The 27,893-nt window shown below is 40.1% G+C and overlaps 3 protein-coding genes across 4 annotated transcripts; all 3 read right to left on the bottom strand.

The window, feature by feature from the left end:
- Window positions 1-257: 257 nt before the first annotated feature.
- On the bottom strand, window positions 258-10,972 carry si:ch211-132b12.7 (uncharacterized). The gene is made up of 5 exons (XM_006804677.3): window positions 10,653-10,972; window positions 9,528-9,666; window positions 3,765-3,947; window positions 2,974-3,164; window positions 258-2,849 (listed from the first exon to the last, which is right to left on the bottom strand). The coding sequence occupies exons 3-5, from the start codon at window positions 3,937-3,939 to the stop codon at window positions 1,806-1,808; spliced, it is 1,410 nt and encodes a 469-aa protein (XP_006804740.2). The 5' UTR covers window positions 3,940-3,947; window positions 9,528-9,666; window positions 10,653-10,972; the 3' UTR covers window positions 258-1,805.
- A 1,263-nt stretch (window positions 10,973-12,235) lies between these two features.
- ccnp (cyclin P) lies at window positions 12,236-16,285 on the bottom strand. The gene is made up of 9 exons (XM_087851441.1): window positions 16,232-16,285; window positions 15,576-15,707; window positions 15,257-15,344; window positions 14,924-15,096; window positions 14,664-14,762; window positions 13,910-14,065; window positions 13,035-13,193; window positions 12,768-12,946; window positions 12,236-12,630 (listed from the first exon to the last, which is right to left on the bottom strand). Exons 1-9 carry the CDS (start codon window positions 16,283-16,285, stop codon window positions 12,471-12,473), a joined length of 1,200 nt encoding a protein of 399 aa, XP_087707567.1. The 3' UTR covers window positions 12,236-12,470.
- Window positions 16,286-20,120: 3,835 nt separating this feature from the next.
- Window positions 20,121-27,706, bottom strand: akt2 (AKT serine/threonine kinase 2). Of its 2 annotated transcripts, none has more exons than XM_006804675.3 (14): window positions 27,300-27,706; window positions 25,569-25,743; window positions 25,203-25,334; window positions 24,993-25,104; window positions 23,982-24,135; window positions 23,026-23,157; window positions 22,863-22,928; window positions 22,690-22,758; window positions 22,316-22,438; window positions 21,907-22,035; window positions 21,402-21,616; window positions 20,658-20,745; window positions 20,481-20,583; window positions 20,121-20,354 (listed from the first exon to the last, which is right to left on the bottom strand). In XM_006804675.3, the coding sequence occupies exons 2-14, from the start codon at window positions 25,612-25,614 to the stop codon at window positions 20,275-20,277; spliced, it is 1,449 nt and encodes a 482-aa protein (XP_006804738.1). In that variant the 5' UTR covers window positions 25,615-25,743; window positions 27,300-27,706; the 3' UTR covers window positions 20,121-20,274. The 2 variants fall into 2 exon arrangements, with proteins under 2 accessions (XP_006804738.1, XP_006804739.1); XM_006804676.3 differs by lacking the exon at window positions 27,300-27,706 and adding an exon at window positions 26,984-27,209.
- Window positions 27,707-27,893: the final 187 nt, after the last annotated feature.

The raw sequence follows: 27,893 nt of genomic DNA, 5'->3' as shown, positions 1-27,893 counted from the left end.
CCTCTCGTCAAATGGTGGTTTCGATAGGATCCAGCCTATATTTTCTCTCCATTACAATAAAACTACCATAAAAACCATTTTTAGTATGATGCCTAGCAACCACCCATTTAATATAGATAATAACCTTAAGGAGTCTAAGCCATTCCTGTGTGCCAAGTATGATCGCTGAACTCCAGACTGTGTAGGAGCTGGCAGTCAAAACAAAATTAAAAAAAAAAAAAAAAAAAAATCATCACACACAGAGACAGACTTCATGTGTTATGATAAGATGGTAAATATCGTTTTCATATAATTTGTAAATGATTAAGTAACTAAAACATTCAGGCCACATAGAGACCATTTTAAGCTTTATGAAAGTGCCATGCATATGCCTAAAATCCCATTCTGGTACAGTGCTTAGACCCTAGAGGAGTAAAATAATCGAAGGGGGTGCCACATCTGGTCTATACTTTGATTAAATATCAAGGACCAATAGTATAAATTGCTCACTCTTTCCAACAACCTCTGTACATAGTGTATTTTTCATATGTCAGCATGTTATTTCTTTAGGAAAAGAACAGTGTAGACAAGGGTTACAATCCACACAATCCAGCAAATGGAAAGGAAACTATTTCCATGGCTTTCAGGAACCAGAGACAGTGCTGCACTTCTACCACATGAAGCACCCTGTCAGTTTCCATAGCAGCAGCTAGAATAACTCAACATAAAGTAAACATGTGGCACAAAAACACAACAATAATATGAGACTCACCTTGAAAAGCTCCACACTGAAATAAAGACCATTTTCCCATATTGTTTTATTTAAATAGCTTAATTATCAAAACCTAGCATTAAAATCCACCTTAAGTTTCACAAATGTGTTCATATGCAGAAAGAGAGAATAATCTTGCACATACCCCATGCATTAAAAAAAACAAAACAAAAACAACAGCATACATTTATACTCAAATTTTTACATTTATAAACCAAAGTGTGGTTTTCTACAAGCAAAACAAATGACCATATAAAAACAACAATTAGTGGCTTGATCAAAAAAAAAAGTAAGACCAAAGTAAAAAAAATAAAGCAGCTACATGAGAGGATGTGGTATGACTGGATACATAGAGCTTGTTGCAGAATTGCTTCCATTATCATGAGATGTGTGCTGTGTTTGTAAAAGAAAGAAAATTGTTATAACCAACAACAACAGCATGACAGCCTGTGATGTAAATGTGCCCCTGTTTAAAAAAAAGAAAAGAAAAAAAGCTTTAAGGCTTTGTGGAAAAGAGATTGGACAGAAATCCACATGTCCAGTGTAGTGTTGTGCAGTTTATATTTTGAGTCTTTAGCTTCAGCTGTGCTATCAAAGGCACAGAATAATCACACTGATGTTGGTGATACAGGTATAAAAGAACTGTTTCTATTCATCTTTCCCTGAATGGGGTTGGTTTGAAACAACAGCAAAACAACCAAACTTGATAATATATACTGCAGATGTCACCACTGCATGAAGTGCCACTCCCCTTCCCTTCTCCCAGGGAAACACGTTTTTTTCCTCTTCTTTAAGTGCATCTCAAGCAGACATCGTACCATCATCTGTCATCAGATGGTGAATCTGGTCTTTGATTGCACTCAAGTGTATTAAGCCATTAGTTAAGTCCGAAAACTGTGACATGCACAGTAAGGACTAAAGCTACGTCTTTGTTTGATTTCCATGAACCTACAGAGATTTTCTGCATGACGCCTGTAACGCTGGGTTTAAAATATTCATAAAACTAAATGTCCACAACTAAAACTCACCCTTCAAAAAGGCACTGCCAACTGGGCTAACCAGTAGAGCTGTCAGGAGGTGTAAAGCTGGCTTTGTCTAAGGATGTCTCACTGGCCTTGAGCTTCCTGTCTTGTTTTGACTGTGGCTGTTGTTGTACAGCACAATGTTGCTCTGGCATGGTGCTGAGAAGGCACGTTGGCAGGGCTTGTGTGGTCTCAGCAGCTTGTGGCCTGTTGGTGTCTCCTTTGGAAATCCTTTCTGATGGACTGGCAGAACCTGGCACAGTTGGGATTTGGATATTCTGCAGGATTTTAAGGTTGGGATAATTTCCTGACTCAGCCATAGCTTGATGGAGGTGCTCCCAAATAGTGATACCATTTAGATTGAGGCTGGGGTTGCTGGCAGCCTGGCACAGCAGCTCTGTGTGCTGCCGCAGCTGGGAGAGGTTCCGCTCTGTGGCGTTGCTCTGACGCATCAACTCCTTTGTGCGCAATGTAATGTCCAGCAGACCGGACTGTCTGAGGATTTTTACTGTGTTGAGAAAACGTCGGTGGCGAATACTGGTGGTGGCATCTCTGTTAAGTCCAGCCGAACTGGTTGTGAATAACGAGTAGCTGGTGTCCTGACTGGATACAGATGGGGATCTCTGGCTCATGGAAGTAGGGGTGGGACTTGAGGCAGACAGTTGATCTTGGGGTGGAGAAGAACACGGCATGCCAGTCGCTGAGAGTGCCAACTTAGGTTGTTTATGAAGGTGCTGCTCTGGCAGATTTCGGGTCACAGACGGGCCATCACTCTTTTGTTCTGAGCACACCCTCTTGCTGAGACTCCGGGATTCGTGGATCGAATATTTATCCGGTGGTTTCTTGCTGGGATGTGGCGCTATGCGTGGGTAGGAGTTCAGAATGGGTAAGTAGGAACCAGGTATTTTCCTTTCTGAGACATTAAACTTTCGGGACAAGGGCTTTGATAGCTGGAAGGTAGCAGGCAACAATCCTGGTTGCTGGAGAAGGATTATTTGACGAGAACCGGAATGGTTGATGTCAGTGACGCTGTTTCTCCAGAGAAGCTGGCCTCTTTTCTGGGTCACATCTGACTGCTGAAACAAAACAGGAAGAGAAAAGTCAATATGACACACTGGTGAGGAGCTCCACAGTACATCTGATGTGAACATTATTTTTCTTTCTGAAAGACTATCCTGTGTTGGTTGTATCCTTCTTTACCTGGTTAAGCATCGTGTTCTTGATCATGTAAACAGGTGGCTGGTCATGACCATCAGGCATAACAGAATGCTTTCCAAGATTCCTTTGCATACGTTCTTGGTTTTGTGACGTTTCTGCATGTTCACTGGCTCTGAACTGGCTTTTGTTTCTCTTCTGGTCCTCCACATCTGCCTGTTGCCAGTCTGAACCATCTGCAGAAAAGTTATTACAGGAAGAAATGCTAACAGCTGAACACCACATTCAAGAGGATAGTTGAACTTTTTGTGACACAAAGCAGCAGAGAGATGTTTTTTCTTCCCCTCACTACCTTATCAGGCAGTACCAAATCAAACTAGGCAAACATTTGCTTTATTCTCACAAAAGGGAAGACAGGAGCGACATGCATGCTTTCCTACAGTCAACACTTCTTTTGTGGTATCAGTAACACAGTGTTCGTATTTCTGTTTTATTTATTTTCTTATTTGTATTTGAAATAAAAAAAAAGTGCATTAGATGCTCTTAAATGACTCAAGCCACACAAGAACGTCCAACAATACTTATTGCATTATGATTTTCAACTTTCACCGTGTCCCTTAGGAATGTCACATAGATGAAAATCTAACCCCAAAAGCTAAAACTATATATTTGTAATAACCTTTTCACTTTGAATTCAAGGAGATGCTTTAGACATTATTCCAGCAAAGTTGAAGTGAAGGTATCAATGCTTGCACTGGCTTGTATATAAATCAAAAAAGCATGGTGAAACCTATGAAATAAAATATGAAGCGTTCGCTATATCGGCTTGGACTCACCAGAGAAGCCAGAGTCCTTCTCGGAGCTGCAGTGGGAGCCCCTCCTGCTTGAGTCATCTTTGTCTTTAATGTCACGTATAGCCAGTAGAGCTGTATTGTTGCTCTTATCTTTAACTTTCTTGCTTGGTGCAGCACAAGGGCTGTGCTGATCCAATGGAGGCTGTTCCTTTGGCATACTGGAGCCTATCAAGAAAATCAGAGAAATTTAGATAGCTCCTCTGTGCTAAGATGTAGGAAATAGTAACCCTAAACAGGTTTACCATACATATAATCCACAAATAAACAGCAATATCCTCATACTTCATACTATAGGAGGGTAACTGTTTCAGTTTAATTTTTAAAATGTAATACTCTGTTTCAGTTGATGTATGGTTAAAATTCCTTAGACAGCAACATTAACCACAGTGTTGAACAGATGGTCCTAACATCACTCACTAAGACACAGTTAGACAGATACTTTTTAAGTCCTAACCATAAACCAGATCTTGACATATATTTAGGACTCTATTAAGCCATGTACATGCCCATATGTTTTTTTAATTAATTAAGTAATCATTTAAAAAAAAAAAAAATCACAAAACTGGATTTTAAACAATCAAAGTGTGATTGAAGCACATACTCTCAACTTTAACAAAAATGTTGCACAAATTCAGATTCAGAGGCTCAGAAGTAATTGGACAAATCCCTGATGCCAGGTGCGTCCCAGCCCTGTGTTTTTTTTTCCTTGAGAAATTAAACAGATAAACAAATCCATGGTTAATTGCTGTTTTTCACAGGGTGTCCTTTCACTGGAATGAAGGTCCAAAGAGAGAGTGTTGCAAGTGAGGCTGGAAAAAATTAAATCAAATTTAAAAAAAAAAAAAACTATTAGAAGGATAGCATACAATGTTTACCAACAATTTGGTAGATTCTTGCACAGGTCAGTGTTTCCTGAAAACCCTCTCCTGTCTGATCATTTCCTGATAACATTTATATTTACAATAATTGATTACACAGCAGTGGAAAGTAGACTTTATCAAAGTAGATGTCTTTCTGAAAGCGCTGTAACAAAGTTTAAGAATATAATCCACCCACTGTTATCATCTTCAATGCCCTGTACCAACATAGAGCAGATCTGAACGCTACCCCAACAGAGGCCGAATGTCTTGTTAATAATTTTACCTCCTCACTACGTACGACTCTGGATACTGTAGCTCCTGTGAAAACTAAGGTCTCAAATCAGAAGTACCTGACTCCGTGGTATAATTCTCAAACACAGAGCCTAAAGCAGATAACTCGTAAGCTGGAGAGGAAATGGCGTGTCACAAGTTTAGAGGATAAATAATTAATAATTAATTCAATAATTACTTCCTCCAAACCATCAACGTGTCTTTTAGACCCCATTCCTACAAAACTGCTCAAAGAAGTCCTGCCATTAATTAATTCTTCGATCTTAAATATGATCAACCTATCTCTAATAATCGGCTATGTACCTCAGGCCTTCAAGCTGGCTGTAGTTAAACCTTTACTCAAAAAGCATCTCTAGACCCAGCAGTCTTAGCTAATTATAGGCCAATCTCCAACCTTCCTTTCATATCAAAAATCCTTGAAAGAGTAGTTGTCAAACAGCTAACTGATCATCTGCAGAGGAATGGCTTATTTGAAGAGTTTCAGCCAGGTTTCAGAGCTCATCACAGCACAGAAACAGCTTTAGTGAAGGTTACAAATGATCTTCTTATGGCCTCTGACAGTGGACTCATCTCTGTGCTTGTCCTGCTAGACCTTAGTGCAGCATTCGATACAGCTGATCATAATATCCTATTAGAGCGATTAGAACATGCTGTAGGTATTACAGGTACTGTGCTGCAGTGGTTTGTATCATATCTATCTAATTGACTATGTGCACGTTAGCATATGCTACTTCCGGTGCGGAAACTCCTGTGGGGAGCTTTGTTTCCGGTGTCCTATTCGCGCCTTGTTTACGGTCCAAAACAAGTTAAGCAAATGAATGAATCAAGCGGCGATTTACATTTCTATAGATGTCTTGGGCATTTACCCAATATATCTGTAAATGATGTTCATCGACTTGTCGATATTTTTCCCCCGCGCCCCAGGGCAAAAGAGAAAAGGGATTCAAATGTTATATTTCTCAGCTGTCCCTCGTTTATCGCGGGTGTTATGTTCTAAAAATAACCAGCGATAGGTGAAATCAAGTAGCCAATTTTATTTTTTGATGGTGCAAAATGTTTCGTGGACATACAGCACTGCACTTCAGAGTCACACTGCTAGCGATCGATGCAGCGATTCTGTACTGTACAGGAGAGACGTCAGGGAGGAGATTGTCTGCAGCGATCAGGACGCAGGACACAATGTGATGTAAAATAAGCATGCAAACTTGCACTAAAAATATCTGCGAAACAGCGAGTTGAAATGTGAACCATGTTATAGTGAGGGACCGCTGTAATTTTGAAGGTAAGTCACAACATACCCTTTGTAAATACTAATGTATAGAAACCGTTACCAGCAATCATTCATTTTTTGTGTGGCTTTTTTCACGGTTTGTTAACATGCTGTGTAGGTGTGTACTTGACTAGCTGATATGATATAACGGGGGAAACATCTGGTTTGACTATTCTTCACCTGTAGTTTGAATGCTGAACATTTGCCTGTTTAAATGATAAGAGCAGTCACTATACAGAAATGTGCTTCTGAATGTGGACGATGTGTCTTCTGCATGCAGTAATGCAGTTCTGCTTGTGTTGAGTGATGTAAACAACTGATCGATCTAAACTCTTTAAACATCAAAATTGATCATTAGATTTTTTATGACACAGCAGTGGTGAGTGTTCCCACCTTCTGCTCTTTGTAACTTAACGCAATCTTTCCGTTTTCGAGTTTTGGACATGATTTTGGAGTATATCTTCGCAGTAGTGATTGACCGCAAAGTAAAGCTACCGGAAATGTACAACCCCACATCCGGTCTCAAACCAGGAAGTTAGCCTTTTCTCGTGCACAGGGTCAATTGACTCCAATTTGTAGATGTAAATGGAGAGTCCTCTTCACACACTGAGGTTAATTATGGAGTTCCACAGGGTTCAGTGCTAGGACCAATACTGTTTACATTATACATGCTTCCCCTAGGCAGCATCATTAGAAGACATAGCATAAATTTTCACTTCTATGCAGATGACACCCAGCTCTATCTATCTATGAAGCCAGATAACACACACCAATTAGTTAAACTGCAGGAATGTCTTAAAGACATAAAGACCTGGATGGCCGCTAACTTTCTGCTTCTTAATTCAGATAAAACTGAGGTTATTGTACTCTGCCCTGAAAATCTTAGAAATATGGTATCTAACCAGATTCTTACTCTGGATGACATTACCTTGGCCTCCAGTAACGCTGTGAGGAACCTTGGAGTCATTTTTGACCAGGATATGTCCTTCAACGCACATATTAAACAAATATGTAAGACTGCGTTCTTCCATTTGCGCAACATCTCTAAAGTTAGAAATATCCTGTATCAGAGTGACGCTGAAAAACCAGTTCATGCATTTATTACTTCCAGGCTGGACTACTGCAATTCATTATTATCAGGATGTCCTAAAAACTCCCTGAAAAGCCTTCAGCTAATCCAAAATGCTGCAGCAAGAGTACTGACAGGGACTAGAAAGAGAGAGCATATTTCTCCTGTTTTGGCTTCCCTTTATTGGCTTCCTGTTAAATCCAGAATTGAATTCAAAATCCTGCTCCTCACATACAAAGTCTTAAATAATCAGGCCCCATCTTATCTTAATGACCTTGTAGTACCATATCACCATATTAGAGCACTTCGCTCTCGCACTGCAGGCCTACTTGTCGTTCCTAGAGTATTTAAAAGTAGAATGGGAGGGAGAGCCTTCAGTTTTCAGGCCCCTCTTCTGTGGAACCAGCTTCCAGTTTGGATTCGGGAGACAGACACTATCTCTACTTTCAAGATTAGGCTTAAAACTTTCCTTTTTGCTAAAGCATATAGTTAGGGCTGGACCAGGTGACCCTGAATCCTTCCTTATTTATGCTGCAATAGACGTAGGCTGCTGGGGATTCCCATGATGCATTGAGTTTTTCCTTTCCAGTCACCTTTCTCACTCACTATGTGTTAATAGACCTCTCTGCATTGAATCATATCTGTTATTAACCTCTGTCTCTCTTCCACAGCATGTCTTTTATCCTGTCTTCCTTCTCTAACCCCAACCGGTCGCCGCAGATGGCCGCCCCTCCCTGAGCCTGGTTCTGCCGGAGGTTTCTTCCTGTTAAAAGGGAGTTTTTCCTTCCCACTGTCACCAAAGTGCTTGCTCATAGGGGGTCATATGATTGTTGGTTTTTTCTCTGTATCTATGAAGCGCCTTGAGGCGACTTTTGTTGTGATTTGGCGCTATATAAATAAAATTGAATTGAATTGAATTGAAGACGACTAAGGCTAAAAGAAGATGACTAAAGACCATGATGACATTATTTCCTTGGTTGATAGGAACTTGACAACAGCTAACCAGGTGAAGAACATAGGAAATAGGTGAGGCAATCATTGTCAAGGTAACAATCAAAAGACACATTTAAGAATGGAAATACAGAGCTGATTACACTCAAGAACAGGAAAACCAGATAAGACTTTACAAGAATATACCAAAGTTAGTCTGCACCACAATGTTGAGAAAAGTATTCTCAAAGACAAAAACAGTCCATGAACCAAAGCATACTACATCATCTGTCAAATATGGTGGAGAGAGTATTATTCCAGTGGAACTAGGTCACTAGGATTTCTTGATGAGATGTTTGCTGATAGAAGAGGCAAGAGGAAACGTCTGTCCAGATTCTGCACCTCATAATGCAAATGGATACCCAAAACCTACTGCAAAAGCAACTCAACAGTTTCTAATGGCAAAGAAATATTTTCTTCAATAGCCAAGTCTGTTGCTTGAGCTCAACTCAACAAAGCAATGTTCGATCATTTAATGCAAAACTGAATACAGAAAGGCCCCCAAACAAGCAGTGGGTGAAAATGGCTGCAGTAAAGGCCTGGAAGAGCATCTCAATGAAGGAAAAACAGCATTTGGTGACGTCCACGGGTTCTAGACTTCAGGTAGTCATTTAGTGTGAAGGACTTTGGTAAATAAATAACACAAATAACAATTCTTATATTTAAAATTGTCAAATTATTTGTAAGTCTCTTGTAATAGTTGTAATTCCTAAATAGTAAATGCAAATTGCATTTAATTTTTGCATGCCTTCAGCTTACTCCAACAACATATTGACAGTTTGATTTATAAGAAACTTCTACAGTGGGAAAATTACAAAAAATTCTTTACCCGGTAAATTGCTGACCTAATTGTATAAAGCCCAATGCCTTTGGAGTTATTCTACAAAAAAAGTACTGTTGTTTGCACCACAGTACTCCATGGTGCAAACAACCAAAATTTCTGCCAAAGGCCTTTGAGAAATGCCAGCAAACAGACATAAATGTTAGTTGATGGATCTTTGCTAAATAAATAAAAATAAGTTTGTTTGAAAGACAATTGCTGACATGGCAGTATATGTGTAAACAATAGTTCAAGATTATAGGAAAGACAACAGAATTACATACCAGCATGACCAAAATATCTGATCTTGTTATTCAATTAGGACTCAACTGTACCATGTATCAGCATACAAATACATATAATTATATTAGGAAGTTAAAGAAAAATGGGTTTCTGGTTTTCTAACTTTCCAACAACACATTTCACCCACACGTTTGCAGCTTACCTACTTGACCCCACACCACTGTCTGCTCAGCTGTGATGTGTACTCTGCTTCATGTGCTGCAGGCAGTCACTCAGCTGGGAAAAACTATGTGCCAGCACCATTTCTAAATTGCCCCAAGCATGTCACCTTGCATTATGTTCTGTAAAACAAAACGTAAAGGACGAAAAACAAGTAATCATATCAATTTATACTGTACAACGCAGGCACCGATATAAATAAACTGACATGATAAAGCTCTGCTTTAATGAAGATACTAAAATGACTCACAATTAGGCTGTAATGCACAGAACTCCTCATGTTGCCCACAAACTGTAGCTACAATCTGATATTATCCCTCTGTGCTCTCTACTGTGATTTCTCTGTCTCAAAGATGAGTTAAGATGATAACGATTTAACTACAGCAGCATGCATGGTTGTGCAGTTGAAGGACTTAACTTTAATGGCTGCTCTTTAAGAATTTAAAGATATTATCCTACCAATCGGGTGGGCTTGACTGATGACATCATCACAGCATTTATGATATTATCGGGCTGGTTCCATGAAGGCACCACAGCCCGCTGTCAGCTAAACAACACCACACTTCCCCCCACCCCCCGTGTTATGTAATACCCAACTTTAAGTCCGGCCCTCTTCTTACATACACTTCCTCTCACACAAACAAAAACATAAAAAAAGACATTTAGTATCCACGGTGGTAGCAGTATAAACACTGTGTGTAGATTATCTGTTGACATAAGCTAAACGTAAAACCTTTGTACGTAAAACAGCCAATTATACCATTCTAAGGCTTGTTTTCTAGATTCTCTGCTTTTTTTAATACTGTCCATAAACGCTCAAATGTTATAGCTGTTGTATATCCAGTATGTATATTTTATTATATGTGCTTTGTCAAATTTGCGGTTTTTAAAAAACTAGGGTTAAAACGGTTTGAAATTAGGCAACGTCCATCAAACTGTTTAAGTTGAACACCATATGCGATAAATTTCAAAATAAAACGCACAGCTTAAAAAGAAAAAAAAAAAAAGTAAAAAGACGCGGTTCTGTGAATAGTATCACATATTTTATACACTACTCAGTGCAATATATAGTTGTTTGTTTACTTTAGGTTCTTCCGTCACTACTTACCTGTACTTTTATCCAACCGGACAAACTGCGACGCTTTTGTTTTGAAATTACAGTGGCTAAATTTTTCCTAGCTTGACGTCGCCGATCCCAGAAACGATCCGAAAAAGTGAAAAAAAAAAACCATAACCAGTGTCCGCACGCTGTCACTCGATCCTTTAAGTATGAACAACACGGTGGGAGGACAGCCCAGCGGAGACACAAACGTGTGTTCGGCCTGTTTTACCTTAACTGAACCCACAGCTGCCTGTTGGACCACCTACCACACACACACACGAAACGAGCTCTCTCCTTCAGCTAAGGTCCGTGACACAACTCCAAGAGCCAATCATAGGAAACACGTGCGCAGGAAGGCAGCGCTTGCGCAGGAAACCAAGAGGGTCAAAAGACATATTTGCGAAAGGTGACACTTGTCTAAACGTTAAAGTGGGAAAGAATAAACGAATGTGGGAAACTTAAAGTAAAAAATGTTTAAGACTGAGATATGAATCCTTTAAGCATAAAAAACGCACCTCACTTACGCGATGGATGATAACAAAGGGCCGAATTTCCATCTCTGTTCACTTAGTTACTGGAAGCCTTTTGCAAAAGCAATTTCTGTAGTTAAATTGATGAAAATGCCAAAGATAACATGATTTTGACTGGTATAAGAATTTTTTTCCACCAACAAGGTGATTCCTAAAGAAGCAACTCTGTTTATCAATGTACTCGCTTCATCGAGTCCTCATCAAAAATGGTCTCAGGGGTAGGGTGGCTGTGAAGAAGACATTGTTAAGGAAGGGAAACAGGAAGAAAGGCTAAGGCATGCCAAATTACACTGCATTGAACATTAGTAACCAGTTCTATAGAGTGATACATGCAAATTAAACATTCTTGGCTTAAATGGTCATTCATATATACACAGATGTAGTCAGGATGATTCAAAAGTAAGTGTGTAATTTATGGAATAATGAACCCAGAGTACCTAGGTCAGATGATCCCAAACACTCTGCTAATGCAGTGAAAGCATTGATAGTGTTCCATTGTGTGTGTTGGTTTGTTTTGGTCTTCCTAGAGTTTGGGATCATCTTGACAGAACAAAAAGACAACCAATATCCAAAGATCGCTGCATATCCGTCAATAAACTATTCCTGAAGACTCAAAGAAATTAAGAGTGTTTAGGTTGTGTTTAAGAATAAATGTGGTAAAAGCAAATATTGACAGACAAGTTCCAGTTTCCTGTACATTGGCACATGGCTCGATACGTCTCTGCACCCATTTCCACTTTTTCTAGCAAAATATAAAGAAATTAGAGGTGGCTTCAGACTTTTACACTTTTATTAAACATTCCTGTGCCATTGAATAGAAACACATTCCAGGTGCCACTGGACTTAAATGTATTCCACATTTATACAAAAATGAATAGGCCGGATGTCAATACTCAGCACCAGACACTTTATTTTTTTTTTACATTAAAACTTTCTCAAATAACTTGGCATTCAGACCACATCCTCTCCACAAAATGGCAAGACAAGGAAACATCAATACAGTTCAAATATATATTTTTTAAATCAGCTACAAGATAAGTTCATAAAACAGGTGTGCTGCAAAGTTGGTCAGTACATGTGTCTGGCAACAAATCTTACTTGTTTCTTTACCCAATTACATGTCAACACTTCATGATCCATAGTCAAGATGATACTGCTTTGGTTGGAAGCTTTTTGTCAAAGGAATAACATTCTTGAGTTATACTAGTGTAGTATAACTAGTTTAAACTAGTTTGTACAAGTTTAGCACCTTTGAAGCTCAAGAATGTAATTAAGTTGTTTCAAATCAGGTATGTCAACTGCATACACCCAGTAGACTGGAGGCATTTTTCAGTCCTGGGTGTCTACTGACATGCATGGTTTCTGGAGATGAAAATTTAAGAAAAGTAGCACAGGTGTGAGCCTTGGCAGCAGCACTGGCTAGAATATGCATGATCTTCATGAGAGTCGCTTCACTGAAAAGAAAGAAAGAAAGGAAGAAAGAAAGAAAAGCAGCAAAGACATTAAACTAACCACTACGAAAGTAACAAAGCTTTGTATAGATGTAAATGTGGTAACCAATTAATTTGTGATGAATAAATGTGTTGCTGACCTGCCAACATGAATGCTGGAGACTAAACACCAGGCAGCCTCTCCCTCTGGTGTTGTAGGCTCCTGCACAACTTGGCGGGCCAAACAGAGTGCGGCTCCAGCAAGCTGAGCGGGCAGAAACACCACACAGTGGCCCTCCAGGAGCGACAACTCCAGCAGATAACGAGCCATCCACACCACCTAGTGCCACAAATAACAGGATGGGGTGACACTGGATCTTTCTGATCAATGTGCACAAAACATCTTGACAAAAATGTTGTCCATCTACCATGGCACTGCAGTGAGCAACGGAGGCAAAAATAAGCAGGAAATGAAGAGGTGGAGAGTAGGATAGCTCAAACTTGAGGCCAGAGAGGACTTTGCGTTCCATTCGCAGAAACTGATGCTTAGTATAGGTGTGATCCATCAGGGAGCAGAGTCCAGACACCTGGAGCAATCACCACAAGATAGAACAGCTTTAGAAAAAAAGTTTGTTGTCTTAACTTGAAAGATTAAAAATAGTAGCGAATCTCAAAAGATCATAAGGTGAATGGTTTTTTTTGTATTCAACTCAAAAGGTAAACTTTCATATATTCATTACAAAATGTGAAATATTTCATACACTTTTCCTTTTTATTGTTATAGCATATAGCTCGTGAAAAATCTGAATTCCAGTATCTCAAAATAATATTTCTTAAGATGAATACCAAAAAAAGAATTAAAAAAAAAAGTTGAGCTTCTGAAGAGTATGTTTATACACTCAGCACTTCGATAAGGATTATTTAGCACAAACTAATGCATCAGTGCTGGATGGCATGTGGGTGATCAGCTTGTGACACTGCTGAATTGGTACTGAAGCCAAGCTGCTTTGATAGCCGCTTTCAGGTCATCTATGTTTTTGGGTAGGGTATCATCTTTAGGTAATTTGTTTTCACCTTTCTCTTACACAAACAAACAAACAAACAAAAACAAAAAAAACCACCCAGATTCTATGTGAGCTTCAGGCCAGATGAATAGGCTGGCCAATTAATCACAAAAAACAAGAGGACATAAAATATATTTATGAAGGCATGCCAAATTACACTGTATTGAACATGCTCACGGCTTATTTAGAGATCCAAGGATGCTGTATCTGTTCAGACATGGAGTGCTGAGGCAGCATACCTCAGGGAGAAGACACTCTTCTTTCTTGGCAGCAATGAAGAGACAAACCATGCCAAGGAGCTGCAGATTGGCTGTGGTCACCTTGATTAGTCGCAGTGAGCGGTTGAGGAGGTGTATAGCCAGATAAAGGGTCTCATCTTGAAAGTGCATAATTTCCTGGGAAAAAAACAAAACAGGACCTTCATACTCTATATGGAAGATGTACATACATAACCACAGTGATGCCATCCATTGAGTTGTACACTACCATTTTAAAAGCATTGCTGTTTAGCTTTTCACATATTTCTATCTTGGCTTTTTTGGAGTTGAACATGAAGTGCAGGTTTATCAGCTAATGCGAGCAAGCTGTATGAAGCCTGCTTCCCTCAGGGAAACGCTAAAGATGCATCTGCACAAAGACCCACAGACTCAAAAACAGTTTTCTTCAACTTCTACACGCACCGATAACGCAGTCCCACCCCCGCCCCCCAACTTTCCCCATTTCCCTCTATAAACCACCACTGTGCAATACCAAATTCTATGTGCAATAACCTGAACTGTATATAAATAACACCATTTACATATTTACAACTTACAATATGGATGCTCATAGTTTTTTAGATATAGATTAACCCAACATTATCCACTTACTTTGATGATGTGTTTTCATGCGTGTCCTGTGTGCCCATTACCCGTTTAACTTTTTACAAACAACCCAACAAAGGGATACAGTCTTTGATTAGCTAAAAATTAATCTACTTTAAAGGGCACTTACATGAACCTGAATGAGCCAATCCACCAGAATACCTCGAGTGGCATCAGTAAAATACCTGGGGAGGTCTGCACTGGGAAGAGAGTTCTGTGTTTGGGTTCGCTAAAGGATGAAAATAGAAGACAAAAGGCACATTAAAAAATAAAGGATGAGAGTGCAATAATAAGTGTGTGAAGTCACATTACAAGTGACCTGTGCACACAGCCCGCTTGAAAGACAAGGTTAACTCAGATGAGACATGAAGGGGTTTAATGGTGTCTCACCATCATGTCTAGAAACATCTCCCAGGCATATGTCCGGTCCCATGTGACATCTAATTTCTCGAATGCCTTCTCTATTTCATGGCGCAACAAACTAGGAACCAGCACTTGTAGGCTAGGAAGACCCTGCAGGCCACAAGGATAAAGCAGCACAGGATCTTCTACACACCCTTCTGCTATACAGGACAGCAAGAGAAGCACAAGTTTATAAACTTTGAGCAGGTTTAAAACGATATTCCCTCTTATGAGCAGTGACAATTCAATTTTATTAACCATTCATCCTATATGTTGGCACCACATGGTTTTATGGCTCTGATCTTTCAAAACAAAACATACCAATTAATTTACCAGGTGACCATGCCCTACTGTCCTCATGAAACCCCATGATGATGCCATCACTGGTTTGCAAGGACAGCCTCCTTTCCTGCAGAGAACACATTTGATCATTGCAAAATGCTGCTCAATTTGCAATTCTTATGATCATGGCAAGGAAAATAAAAGCACCAATTCTAACCCAGACTTATTACTCCAAAGGAGAGGAACTTTACATCCACACAGATTTCCTGCAACTATTCTATACTTAGCTGGCAAAAGAATACATTAAGTCACTTTAAGTACATGAAGTCATTTTAGTGTTGGGAGACAAAAAGCATACCCATCTGCGTTCTGGTTCCATTTTAAGCAAGTTTATCCTGGACTCGTCTGCTTCTACAGGCTGCCAGCGATCTATAGGCCCAGAGGCATTAGCCCAGGTTCTTAGTGGGGCTCGCCTTTCATCCGCCTGGAGGGATCACAGACGGTAACTGACTCACACTTTCTGATTCTGACATTAAAATTGAATGCCTAAGCATTTCTCCCCCCCAGTACAGTTTGTGAGACAATCTGCTGACAGTATATCTCTGCAATGATTTGTTCAAAAAGTGTGTCTCACATCAAGGTCCTGTTATAGCCACATGGACTCATGGCAGGTGAACACAATCAGTCTAATAACAGAAACTAACAGACTTTGAGAAAGGTGACTGCAGTGCAGTAAACAAAGTTTCAGACTCATCTAATTATGTTGCTGTGAGATGATAACGGGGTGCAATAACAAAGGAATGTGATTAATGAGGTAAAGGTTACTTTTTCTTTTTCATTTCTCCATCAGCTTGCCCAAATTCTCACTGCATTTGAGCAAGCACACCAAGGTTTAAGGCAGAAAAGAAATGAAGCATGGAAACTGAAGAAATTTCCATGCTTCATTTTAGCAGTTGATTTTAGAAGTATATCACATATTTTTAAGACTGGGTCTCTGGAGCACACCGAGCAAACCTTCTTGTGTAAGTCCAGCAGAGGCTTGGTGTCGCAGAACCCAGTCCTGGCCATGGTCACAGCCGAAGACAGAGGTCTCATGCACGGCCGCTGCAGCTACTTATCCACGGGCGTCGACGGAGGCCTGGAGCAGAGCCGTGCAGCCAGAACAGCCATTAATAAAGACAGGTGAGTCCACTGATTGGGGCGGGGTCAATGGTGTGATGGGCAGGTTAGAACTTCCGGTGGATAGCCAGATAGATGGATAAATAAACAAATGGAGATTGCGCAAAAATGCACATTGTAGTGAAAACGTCAAACCGGGAGACATTCATGGGTCCTTAAAAGCTCATAAAATTTATCTGCGTAGTTCAAGAAAAAAGATAAACTTTAAGTCTTAAATGAAATGTTTTGTCCACTGCGACTTACGTTTTAGTGAGATCGAACAATGCTAACGGTTATATTATACTCTCATAATTGGGGCATTTTATGCAACCCCACGAAGGTCAACGAGAGGCCATGTTCCTTCACTAGTTTTATAATACAAACAAAGCTATCATAGTGCAATCGTCAAATTACAAAATGATGTAATAATTGAGTTGCTAGAATTGGCTTGTAGGAAATGTCCTTTCTCAAATAATTGCTCAAATGCTATTTCAAAGCATCTCATGGTTTCAACTAGGTCTGGGTTAAATTTATTTCTGGCCTAATATACATCTATATTTAAATTCTAATAAATAACACTCATTGTGTAACATTAATCTAAACGTACAGTCCCTTTAGTTGACAGCCTTATCTAGGAAATGGAGTGCATGTATATGTAGCTTACACTGACCAAGTTCATGAAAGAAAAACACACACAGATTTCTTCAGTAAAAATGTTTACTGGCACATTATAGTTGCAAATGTTATAAGCTACCATACTGTAGCAGGTATCACCCGTTACATTGTAAAGTCTTGCAAAAGGGGGCTGGAAATGCCTTCCAGGACAAAGTCCTCCCCTTAGAGATTGCTTTTTTTCATTGCCCTCTGAGCCTTAACTAACAGCAACAAGCAAAAAAAAAAAAAAAAATCTATATTAAAAAAAAAGGGGGGGGGGAATCTTTTATACCGGCATCAGGTGTGACATTCCTGACTGCTGATCACATTCAAATATACAAAGAAGCAAGATAACCATAGTAAAGCTGCAAATCAAACACTACGAAGCTGCAGGCCTCCCCTTCTACTAATGCTGCATTCCCCATCTAGCTGCTTCTTTTTTTTTGGTATTTACAAAATAATAAAGAGGCACTTGTTGTGCCCGTGTACGCCTACAGGAGAGGTCAGGGGTATTAACTTGCATGTTTAGCATTGAAGCATTGCTTAAAGCGTGGCCAGCAGCGAGGTTCAGTGTATGGCTTCACAACCAATATCAAAAGAAGTCCAGCAGCACCCCCTTATGGCCGTGATAGCAATGAAGGCAAGTCCACAGTGGAGTCCATCAGTGCAATGGTTCTGATATCTGATCCTGCTGTTTCCAAAACGCAGGACGCTAGGCTAGAGTATGATGGCTGTGCCTGAGCCAGTGAGAAGAGGTGCTGGAGTTGTGAACTGTAAATCAAAGCCATTTGATCACCACATAATCATCATCATTTGAGGAGCAGGGGCCTTTAGATTCTCGTGTCCATTTCACCACTTTCACTCACAGGCACGCTCTGTCACACCACAACATTCACACAAACTTAAAATTGAAGAAATAAAGATGTGACATGACACGAGGGATGTCCCAGAGAATGCTGATTTGTTGCAGAAAATATTTATATACACAGTAAGTTCAGTCAAATGCTGCTCTTGGCTTGCTCACAATTAACCCATTTTGGGGCAAATGTCTCTTTAAGTAAAAACTTCCATTTTTTTCCCTCCCCTCAATAAAGCTATTCTAATATCAGCTTATTGTTATTATTATTATTATTATTATTATTAATAAAACAATTAAGTTCATTTTTTGATGTGTCTGATGTGACAATGCAAGTCAAATTGCTACATAAGCAATCCTCACGAGGAATCCCCTTGAAATGAAGAACTTAAAAGAAAGTGGTTTAAAAAAAAAGTTTAATATATATCTTATATAACGTATACTCAAACAAGACAATGTGTCTTCAAAGGTTTGAGAAATAGATGGGGGGAAGGGGGGGGATGGAAAAAAAACAAAACAAAACAAAAAATGATGACATCCAAAAAAAAAAAAGTTTTGATGTTCCTTTAGTTAAGTTCAAAGAGCAACCAGCATCCTCTTCCAGCATTATGGAATACACGTTCATCAATTTGAGTACTCTTTCAATATCATGTTCAGGGCTTTTATCATTTCAACATCAGCGCTCGCGTTTCCATCAGTTCCTCCTCTTTCGCAGGCTGAAGGTCGGTCAAACAGCTCACGCAGCCTTTAGTCTGATTGTAAACCTGCAGACTGTTGCTCCAGATGTACAGCTACACAGATTTAAGTGCTTCAACACAGAATTTAAGAAAAAAAAAAAAAAACCCTAAAAACACAAAGACTAAACATCAAAGGTGGAATCATGTGAAGTGTTTAACAACTCAGTCAAATTTTGGCCTCTTACCAATGATTGAACGCTCATTCTCTAAATACAGGGGAGACACCCACGGGCTAAATTAAAAAAACAAAACAGCACACACACACACAAAAAAAAAAAAAAAAATTGATAATACAGATTGAAAATAAACGACTGGTGCCAAATTCTCCAGTGAGACAGTGAGAGCAGTAGATGTCTGTTCTCCTCTAGATTGGTCTCTGTAGACGGAAGGGGGGGGGGGAATTCCTTTCTATTCCTACTGTTTCAACATGGAAGTTCGGCTAGCCTGAAGGAAAACTTGCTTAGACTTTCAACTGGCTACAAGTTAGTCGCACACTTTGGATGCTAAGAGCTTGTCTGCTGCATCAAGATAAATTTAATGCAGTATTTTAAAGCAAATGTGAGCCATACACCCGATCCCAGTTTATAATCCAGACTGATTCAACTTAGCAGTAAGCCAGCCAATCATAAATGACATGCCTGTTCCCTTAAGAAAAAACAAAAACAAAACACCCAGCGTGTTTAGTGTGCTCTGAGGCGTCCTCTCTTGTCCATATTCCAGCAAAGGTTCAGAGTTAAAAAACAAAACAAAACATCGTGCATAAAAACAGACACGAATGGATGGCTGAGACTCAAAATGGTTGTTCATACATTCTCTTGCACCCTATATGCACATACGTTCACACATCTGCTCGACCATTTGCATACACACACGCACACACACACACACACACAAGCAGTGCAAACAGTAATGGCAACCCCTCCTTACCCTTCTCCTCTTCCTTATTGCCCCCCTTTAACCCAACTGTAGGGAAAATCCCACTCTTGATTTGTAACAGCAAGTTCCAGAAAGAGCACTTGTTAAAAAAAAAATTTAAAAAAAAAATGCAGAAATATGGCTTTACATTTAAAACCGTAACAAGTGATGAAATCAAAATTTGTCTCCCCCATCATCAAATTGCTGTGATTTTCCCAATCTTGATTATACTAGTTTTGTAAAACTCTATCAAGTACATTTATGCAGTCTGTGCATGAGTTGGTAGATTTTGGTGTGTGTTTATTTGTGTGTGTGAAGCATGGAACAGCTGGTAAAGAGGTGTTACTTGCTGGCATAACCTGGTTTTCAAAGTATCAAGGCTCTGATGTGTTGCAGCAGAGGTCCCGCAGGGAAGCCTAACGCAAGCCCTGAGAGGACTTACAGAGACAAAGCTGCCAGTCTATCCACACCAACCTGCTGAGGTCAGTCATTCGGGGTCTGTGTGTGTTCATTCCCTACTACTATGATCTGTGTCTTGTCTGATTTGCCAGTATGTGTGCGTTAAAAACAGAATGAAAATGTGTCTTGTGCCACTTTCTTTTTCCTTTATTTTTTTTTGTTATTTTTTCTTTTTTTTTTAAATTGTTGGTGTCGTTCAAATTTCCTCAGCAGTGCAAGTGTGTATGTGGGATTGTGATCGTGTGTCAGCCTGCCTGCTCATTCAAAAGTCTGAGGGATCATTCCCGTATGCTGGCAGAGTAGGAGAACTGAGGGAAGTGAGTACGCTGATCTGAATCCTCTACGTCTAAACTGTCATCTGGAGGGGAGAGAAGAAGATGATACAAAGATGAAACTAGACGTAAAAAAACAAAACAAAATCCTCAGAGCTGCTTAGAAAAATAAATCCAAGCACAAAGAAAAGCAGCCACTTAAGTGCACTTACACTTGTCTGGAGGAGTTATTGTAATAGATTGTGCTGTGAACTCGTCGTCAAAGTAGCGCGTGTCCGTCTCGGACGTTACGTGTGGCTTGAAGGGTGGAATAAGCTGAGGAGAGGAAGGAAATCAGTCAGTTCGCATGCCGGTCATCCAGTTTCCCCCATCGTTTGTTTTCATCTCACCTTTTTGTCAATGACATCCTGCCAGTTAATGGAGGTGAAGAACTTGTGGCTCATCACTTCTTTGGCATCGTCTGGACCACCTCCGAGCCTGTAAACACAACAAAAACACCATCATCGTCACCACCACCCACACACTCACCAGCTACAAATAAATGTACAAAACACAGTCATTAGATGGGCACAACAAATACTTGTTGTGTTGGTCTCCACTGACTTATATTTACCAATTTGTAGACAAATTTATTTTTCATTTCCTTACCATATACAATGTGTTAGTAAGCCTGCAGGCAGTCCTTAATGTGCTAATATTAGCAGTTCTCCAACTATTACCAGAAACGCAGTGCTTGGTCAAAACAACATTAATCACATTCCTGTTTATGGCCATTATCCTGAGCCAAAACAAATCAAGAAAGAACATGGGCTTAAATAACATGGTTACTCCTTTTATAGCTGAATACATGGTGCCCCTGAGCACAGTGGACGATTCAGAAAACTAACAGAGTGCAACAAGTGCAGCTGAACTGCTGCCAAGTATCCATTATGCTGCAGATAAAGTTCAAAACAATGAATAAATATTCATGCATTCAAGAATTTTAAGCTTTAATCAAAAACATATTTTAGCCGGTTTATTTTTGGTTAAGTGGCTGTAAAAATCTTTAAGGTTTAACTTAGCCATTTAATTCTCTCTCTAATTATTCTTCATAATATTCATAAAGTAGTGCTTATTGTGATGGGACAACTTGCCTCTGTTTGGGATCTTTTTTAAGCAGGCCTGCCAGCAGGGCCTTGGCCTCAGGAGCCAGGTTCTTGGGGAAGCGGATCTCCTCCATTAGGATAAGCTCAAAGAGGCGCTCATGGTCCTGGTTGTAAAAAGGCAATCGGCCACACATCATCTCATACATCACTACACCCAATCCCCACCAGTCCACTGCTCGACCATAATCGTTGTCCTCCAGCACCTGACAAGATAGAAATGAAAAGTGTTGAGAAAGAAACCAAACAATGAAAATAGCGGTGCAGGAATATCAGTAAACATTTTTTCAATCACAAAAGAAAATTGGGAACAAGGTGGCAACAGACATCCTCTGATAAAATGGCCACTTTGAATACTGTGACTGGTCCTTTTATCAAGGTAATATTGTTTATCATCTATCCCACTTGTCTCATCCAGCTCTGTGTCACTGGTGCCTTTTTACATCATACTGTCCACAAACCACCCACATGACAATAAAAGCAACCACTGAATTACCTCTGGTGCCAAGTACTCCGGGGTTCCACAGAAGGTTTTCATGGTGGCGCCGTCTGTGATCCCTTCTTTACACAAGCCGAAGTCTGTTATCTTTATGTGGCCGTCCTTGTCTAACATGAGGTTCTCCAGCTGTGCAGGGAGAAATTCAAATTAGAGGCAAATCAGCCCACAGCCATGCTGGGAAACTAATTTAAAATCGCATACTTATTGTACATATTAAAAGTGCTTATTTGTTGTCCTGTTGCAGTGTGACTGCAAAACTTGGATGTTTTGATGTGTTGCATCAGAGATGCTGCATGGAGTAATGATGCTATCAAGTCATTACTCCCTTACTAGCTCATCCCTATATATCCCTCCTTAATATATGTATACATTACTGTTATACAGTCAAAGCCAGAAATCATCCTACCTTCAGGTCCCTGTAAACTACATTGCGTGAATGAAGATACTCCAGTGCTGACACTATTTCTGCACCGTAGAATCGAGCCCTGTCTTCTGTGAATACTCTGTCCCGGGATAAGTGAAAGAAGAGCTGCAAGAGAATTAAAAACAGGAATGAGCTCAAAAAAATATTCTTAAATCCTCTCAAGACATTGGATTTCCTGAAAAAAAAAAAAAAGGCACATTGGAATACATTTCTCAAATCAAACCTATTCTTTTTTATTCATTAATGTGACCCAATACTGCAGTGTCCTCTGTGTTTTTGCCCTTCTGCAACTAGCCATTTTCCAAAAAGGTCACACAAAGAAATGACACAACAGTAAGAGAAAGAGGAAGACTTACTTCTCCTCCATTTGCATACTCCATCACGAAGCATAGCCGGTCGTGTGTTTGAAATGCATATTTTAGTGTCTGTAAAAGATGGAAGATGAATTACTGACTGTGTTATGGTGATGAAAGTCCAGTCATTGTAGGAAAGCAGAAACTGAAACAACAATAGATGCACCATTACCCACCGTTAGAAAAGGATGCCGTGTGTTTTGGAGAACTCGGCTTTCTGTAACTGTGTGTGCCACCTCATCCTAAATATAAACACACATTCAGTACTTGGAGTGTAAACAACACCTAACTAACTGCTCAGAATTCTGCTACTACACATATTGATGTGACAGGACTCACTTTAGCAATGATAACTTCTTTGCGCAGGATTTTCATGGCATAGTACATCCCTGTGGCCTTCTCCTTCACCAGGATCACTTTACCAAATGTCCCTTTGCCCAGAAGCTTCAGGTAGTCAAAGTCACTCATAGTCTGAGAAAACAGAGGTCAAAGATCAGCCGAGACAAATTAATGGGTCTACGAGTGCTCTTGAACGAAACTCAACTCTCAAAGATGCCACCAATGTTTCCTCTTCGAACTCTGATCGAACTGAAGGATGTGTTCTTATGTATAAATACATCAGAACTACCTCTATCTAAAATGTAAAGTAACAGCCACTGGACACTGCTGATGTATCCTAGCATGTTGATTTCTCGTGTTAATGACAGGCAACATGTTATGCCATGATGTAGTTCAAAATATTGCTAATTTTTCATATTGCATGAGAAACAAAAGCAACAAGATGGACTCATATTCATTTCAAAGAATTACTTCAAAGACTTGTACAGGCCTCTGGTGTACAGCATGTAAGGGAGGTGACAAGGAGGCAGATCACAATTTGAATTATATCGCACAAACACAAAGTAAAGCAGAACACTTCAGCTGGGATAAGACCATAAAATGATAGGAACACTTTTACCCCATAAATTAAGACTTCTTTACAGAACAACAAACTTGTATTTGATCAGTACACATTAACAGCTATACATGTTATATGTTTTTAATACTCAATAACAACCTCACTGGTTGTTATTTTCAACAATCTTCAAAATCAATTGAAGTGACTTAGCAATGGATAAAATATATAATGAAATGTTACCCTGAACTCATTTAAAGATTGCTTCATCAAAACCAAGGGAAAAAAAAGCTTTGAGAAAGAGGCTTAAAGTTTGAACAACTTGCTCAATAAAGATGAGCTTAGCTGGACAAACACAGCATACACTCAGCTGCCAGGCACTGCTTGTGCAAATACTGACCACTTTTGTGTGGGATTTGGACACAGCAATCTCCATGTCCTCCATGCCACTGCTGTCACTCGGGGAGCCAAATTTGATCTCCATGGGCTCCTCATCCTGCTGCTGACTCTTCAGGCTGTTTGCTACCGCCTGGATCGATCGCATCCATTCCTCCCTGATTGGAGCAACACACATGCATCAAAGTAGTCAAAATTTAAATAAATCTCAGTGGGAAAATCTGTAGTCTAGCATGCTAAGTTTAGGTAGAGGATAATCCGTGTACTAGTCATCTAGGGGCTGCTGGGATTTGCTACTTGGCAGAGACGATGTAAACAAAGCCCAATGACGAATGCTTGGGTTAGAGGTGAATAATCAGGCCTGAATTCTCTTTAGATTATGATGGCTGCTCATACTTGGAAACTAAATGGCTTTCAGTGAGTGTGGTTAACAATGACCCATTTATCGACTCTGGATTAATTCTGGTTCATTCTGTGTCTTTCCGTTTTTATTCTTTTAAAGCTGTTTTAAGATGTGATCAAAACTACATACTAAAATCAACTTGGTTACACAAAGGATTTTGTATCATATAAATTAAAAAACATATTGCCAACATTTAGATACCATGGCAACGCTATATAAAACTCTCCTGTTGTTTTAAATCTGTAATCTCCAAGACCGCACATGTATGATCAGTTCACTTATTTAAAATTGTTATGTATCTGAAACAAAAGAAAGGGCAAAATCCACTTCAGAGCAATTAAATAATAACTGGATATAAATAATAAATAACTGGAGTCTGGCTCTAGTGAAACAGCACTCTGCTAATGATGATAAAGAAAACAAGGTTGATTGAGCTCAAGCCGAGTTTATGTCATCTCTGAACAATATTTAAGTTCATTTTTAGGATATTTATGTAGTATGGAGAGACAAATTACAGACAAAAGCCATTTTCACAAGTAAATTGAATTTTAAGATGCACCAGCCTAAAGCCACTGTGAACGACACTTTTCCCACAGAGAGCATAAGTCTTACCTCTCCTCATTGCTGTCTACATGGAAAGTCCGCTCAATAACGGAGGTCCACTGCAGACATCGAATGACAAACGTGTTGGGCTTGGGGCGCTCCGTCTTCATCAGCTGGCACTCTGCAAAAGCACAGACACTTCAGCTGAAAGCACCAACAATAAAACAGAGTTTAGATATTGCACTGACTCAAGTTTGTCAGCCAGAAGGGAAAGCTGACCTGCGACAGAGAAGTTGTTGAGTGGTGGGAGGTTGTGGTCACTGGACACCTCAGGCTTCTCTTTGTAGCCAATGAAGGAGCCATTGCTCTTTAAGATGAAGTAACGAGGACGCCATGTTTTAATATATTCACCTGAAAAACAGATTATTTATTTATTTTTATCTTTTAAAGAGAGAGGCCAGTGATGTCTGACTTTCCTATAGATGTACTCGAACATCATTACACTGGGAATCCAATAAGGCTGTCACAGCTGTTCTCTGTCAATAAAGGAACCCCTGACAAGCTCACGAGAAGTAGCTAATACTTAAAATATAAAATTATGTCATTTAATGCAGACTCAGGTGATGGACACAAAGGTCCCCTTACCTCTCTTGTGGAGCCATCCCTCTCTCACAACACTGACTTCATTCATGCTGGGGCAGAAGACTGTCTGGGTAGGGAGGGGGCTGCAGACAGGTTGGTGGAAATTGTGCAAGCTGTTCTTATTGGTCAAGTGCCTCACTGTGGCTCAGATAACAACAATAAAAAAAGAAAGAAATACCTGGAGGAAAGAACCAAGCACACCAGTTAAATTGAGAATAACCAAGAAGAGCATGAAAGGTAAAATACAACAAAGCCAGTTAAAAAGCCAAGTTAAATAGGTTATCTACATTCATTTAAATAAGAAACACACAGAGCTGCACAGGATTATGGAAAGAGTGTAATGTTAGTTATCGATAACTACTAAAAACGTTCCCTGAATGGACAATTCGGTTCCTCACTTTGAATAGGACCACATAGCCTCAAGTAATTGTTTTTAATGTTCACTAAGGTGCAGGGGAACGAAAATGAACACGAGAAGACAAGGTGCCTAAAGGAAGCAAAACGGTGAAGACATAAACTGAAACTGACACACATGCACAAAGAAGAAAAAAAAAGTGTTGCTCTTGATGCCTATCTGACTGCTGTCATTGCAGCAATGTGCCTGAGTAAACTCTCCACCTTCTGCCGCTTTGAAAAGCAACTCCACAACAAAAGAAAACTGACTCATGACCACTCCGGGTGCCGTCATCATTATCTCATGCAAATCTCTCTGACAAATCTTTACCACCCCCCGGTGTTTTGTTTTATTGGTTGTTTTTTTTCCTGTCACGTTATAGCCAAACGTAGTAGATCCTCGTATTCGAGCAATGGCCAAGTGAAAGTGATCAGGAAATCAATGCCGCTCATCTAACAGTGAAATGGCTGAAACGCTGTGTAATGTCAAAAAGCAACAACGGCTCTTGTTAAATGTTTGTGGAGAGGCCTTGGTGATCCAGGGTCAGTCCTGAATCAACAGCTTATGTTAGATAATAGGTTTACCGGAATTTCGCAGCGTTTCGGTGAAAATGAAGGGGTTGAATATTACAGTGCGTACAGTCACAAAGACTGTTTGAACTGCCTTGTTTACAAAGATGAAACCGATAAAGCTCCCCTCGACTTCAGACTTTCTTTTTTTTTATGACTATCCTTAGTTATCACAGCTTGGCCAGAATAATAGGTAATTGCTCTCTGAGATAATAAACAAGGAGGACATTTCCTTGTAAACTTACACCCCTTTGTTTTTACAGACGTGACCTCTCCTCCCAACACTACCAGCCAAGCGTTAAGGTTGTTTTTTGCCCTAAAATGCAGCAACTCTTAAAGAAACTGAGGCAAGCAGACACATATGCTGCTACTCTGTCGGAAAATATCATTTAATTCAAATTTAAAACTAAGCACCGTACTCAGCGCGACCACAAGCTGCCAAACGTAAACATTACCGTAACGTTAACACGTCCACATCCTCCAGTGGTGTAGCTAGCTAACTGAAACAAAGTCAACAAATGCTACTCCTCCAAGTCCAAAGCGGGCTCAAAGCTTCTCTAGCTTATGAGTAGAGTAGTTACAACACTCCCAGCTAACATTATAGCCGATGTGCAGCTAGGCCAAGTGGCGCGTCAGGTAGCAGCGAGGACACTGACCGTGACCGCATTACGACCAAACAAGGCAGCTAGCCAAAATATCCCTCAAGCTAGCAGCTAGTTAGCATGTTAGTTAGCCGTTTGCGGTATTTCTCGTTACTCTGGTTGTTCTTACCTCGGCTTCAGTGACAACGAAGAAGTCCCAGCCGTCGCTTCTTTAAAAAGGCTCGGAGCTACGCTATCGCAGAGCTACCCTCAGTTATCGCTGGAAGCGTGTGTGTATTGAACTCTGTCAATGATCACACAGCTTAGCGGACTGCTCGCCGAGCTTGTTTTCTTCTCTGACAACAACAGCGGTAGCGGCGGCGTGCTTGCTCAAGTCGCTGCTGCAGTGCTCTGTTGAAACGTGTGTGAACAGACCAGTGAACAGATTCCACTAAGGTGCGAAGTGCCGGGCAGTTAAATGCGATGACAAGTAATTAAAAAGAACAATCCAGGAGAAAAGAAAACGCCTCTTTGGAGTTTAATAAGGTTAGCACTGAAGCCCTCCGTCCCAGCCAGACAGTACAGCGGCCCCGCAGACTCACACTAAAAGGAAGTGACGTACGAGACCACAGAGGGGTCCACTGCACCTGAACGGTCAGTGTGAAAGTACATCAAGTGCTTTGCTGTAACCTTAGCCTGAAAGAGCTGGACTGAGTGACAGGGAGGCAGTCGTGTGAAACAAGCCAAATTAATGTTAATGGATCTCAAGTCAGTCAGCTAGGAG

This window comes from Neolamprologus brichardi, chromosome 14, assembly GCF_056152115.1.
Source record: "Neolamprologus brichardi isolate AB-2024 chromosome 14, ASM5615211v1, whole genome shotgun sequence".
NCBI lineage: Eukaryota > Metazoa > Chordata > Actinopteri > Cichliformes > Cichlidae > Neolamprologus > Neolamprologus brichardi.
The sequence above is the reverse complement of the archived record's forward strand: the minus strand, read 5'-3'. Positions and strand labels throughout refer to the sequence as shown.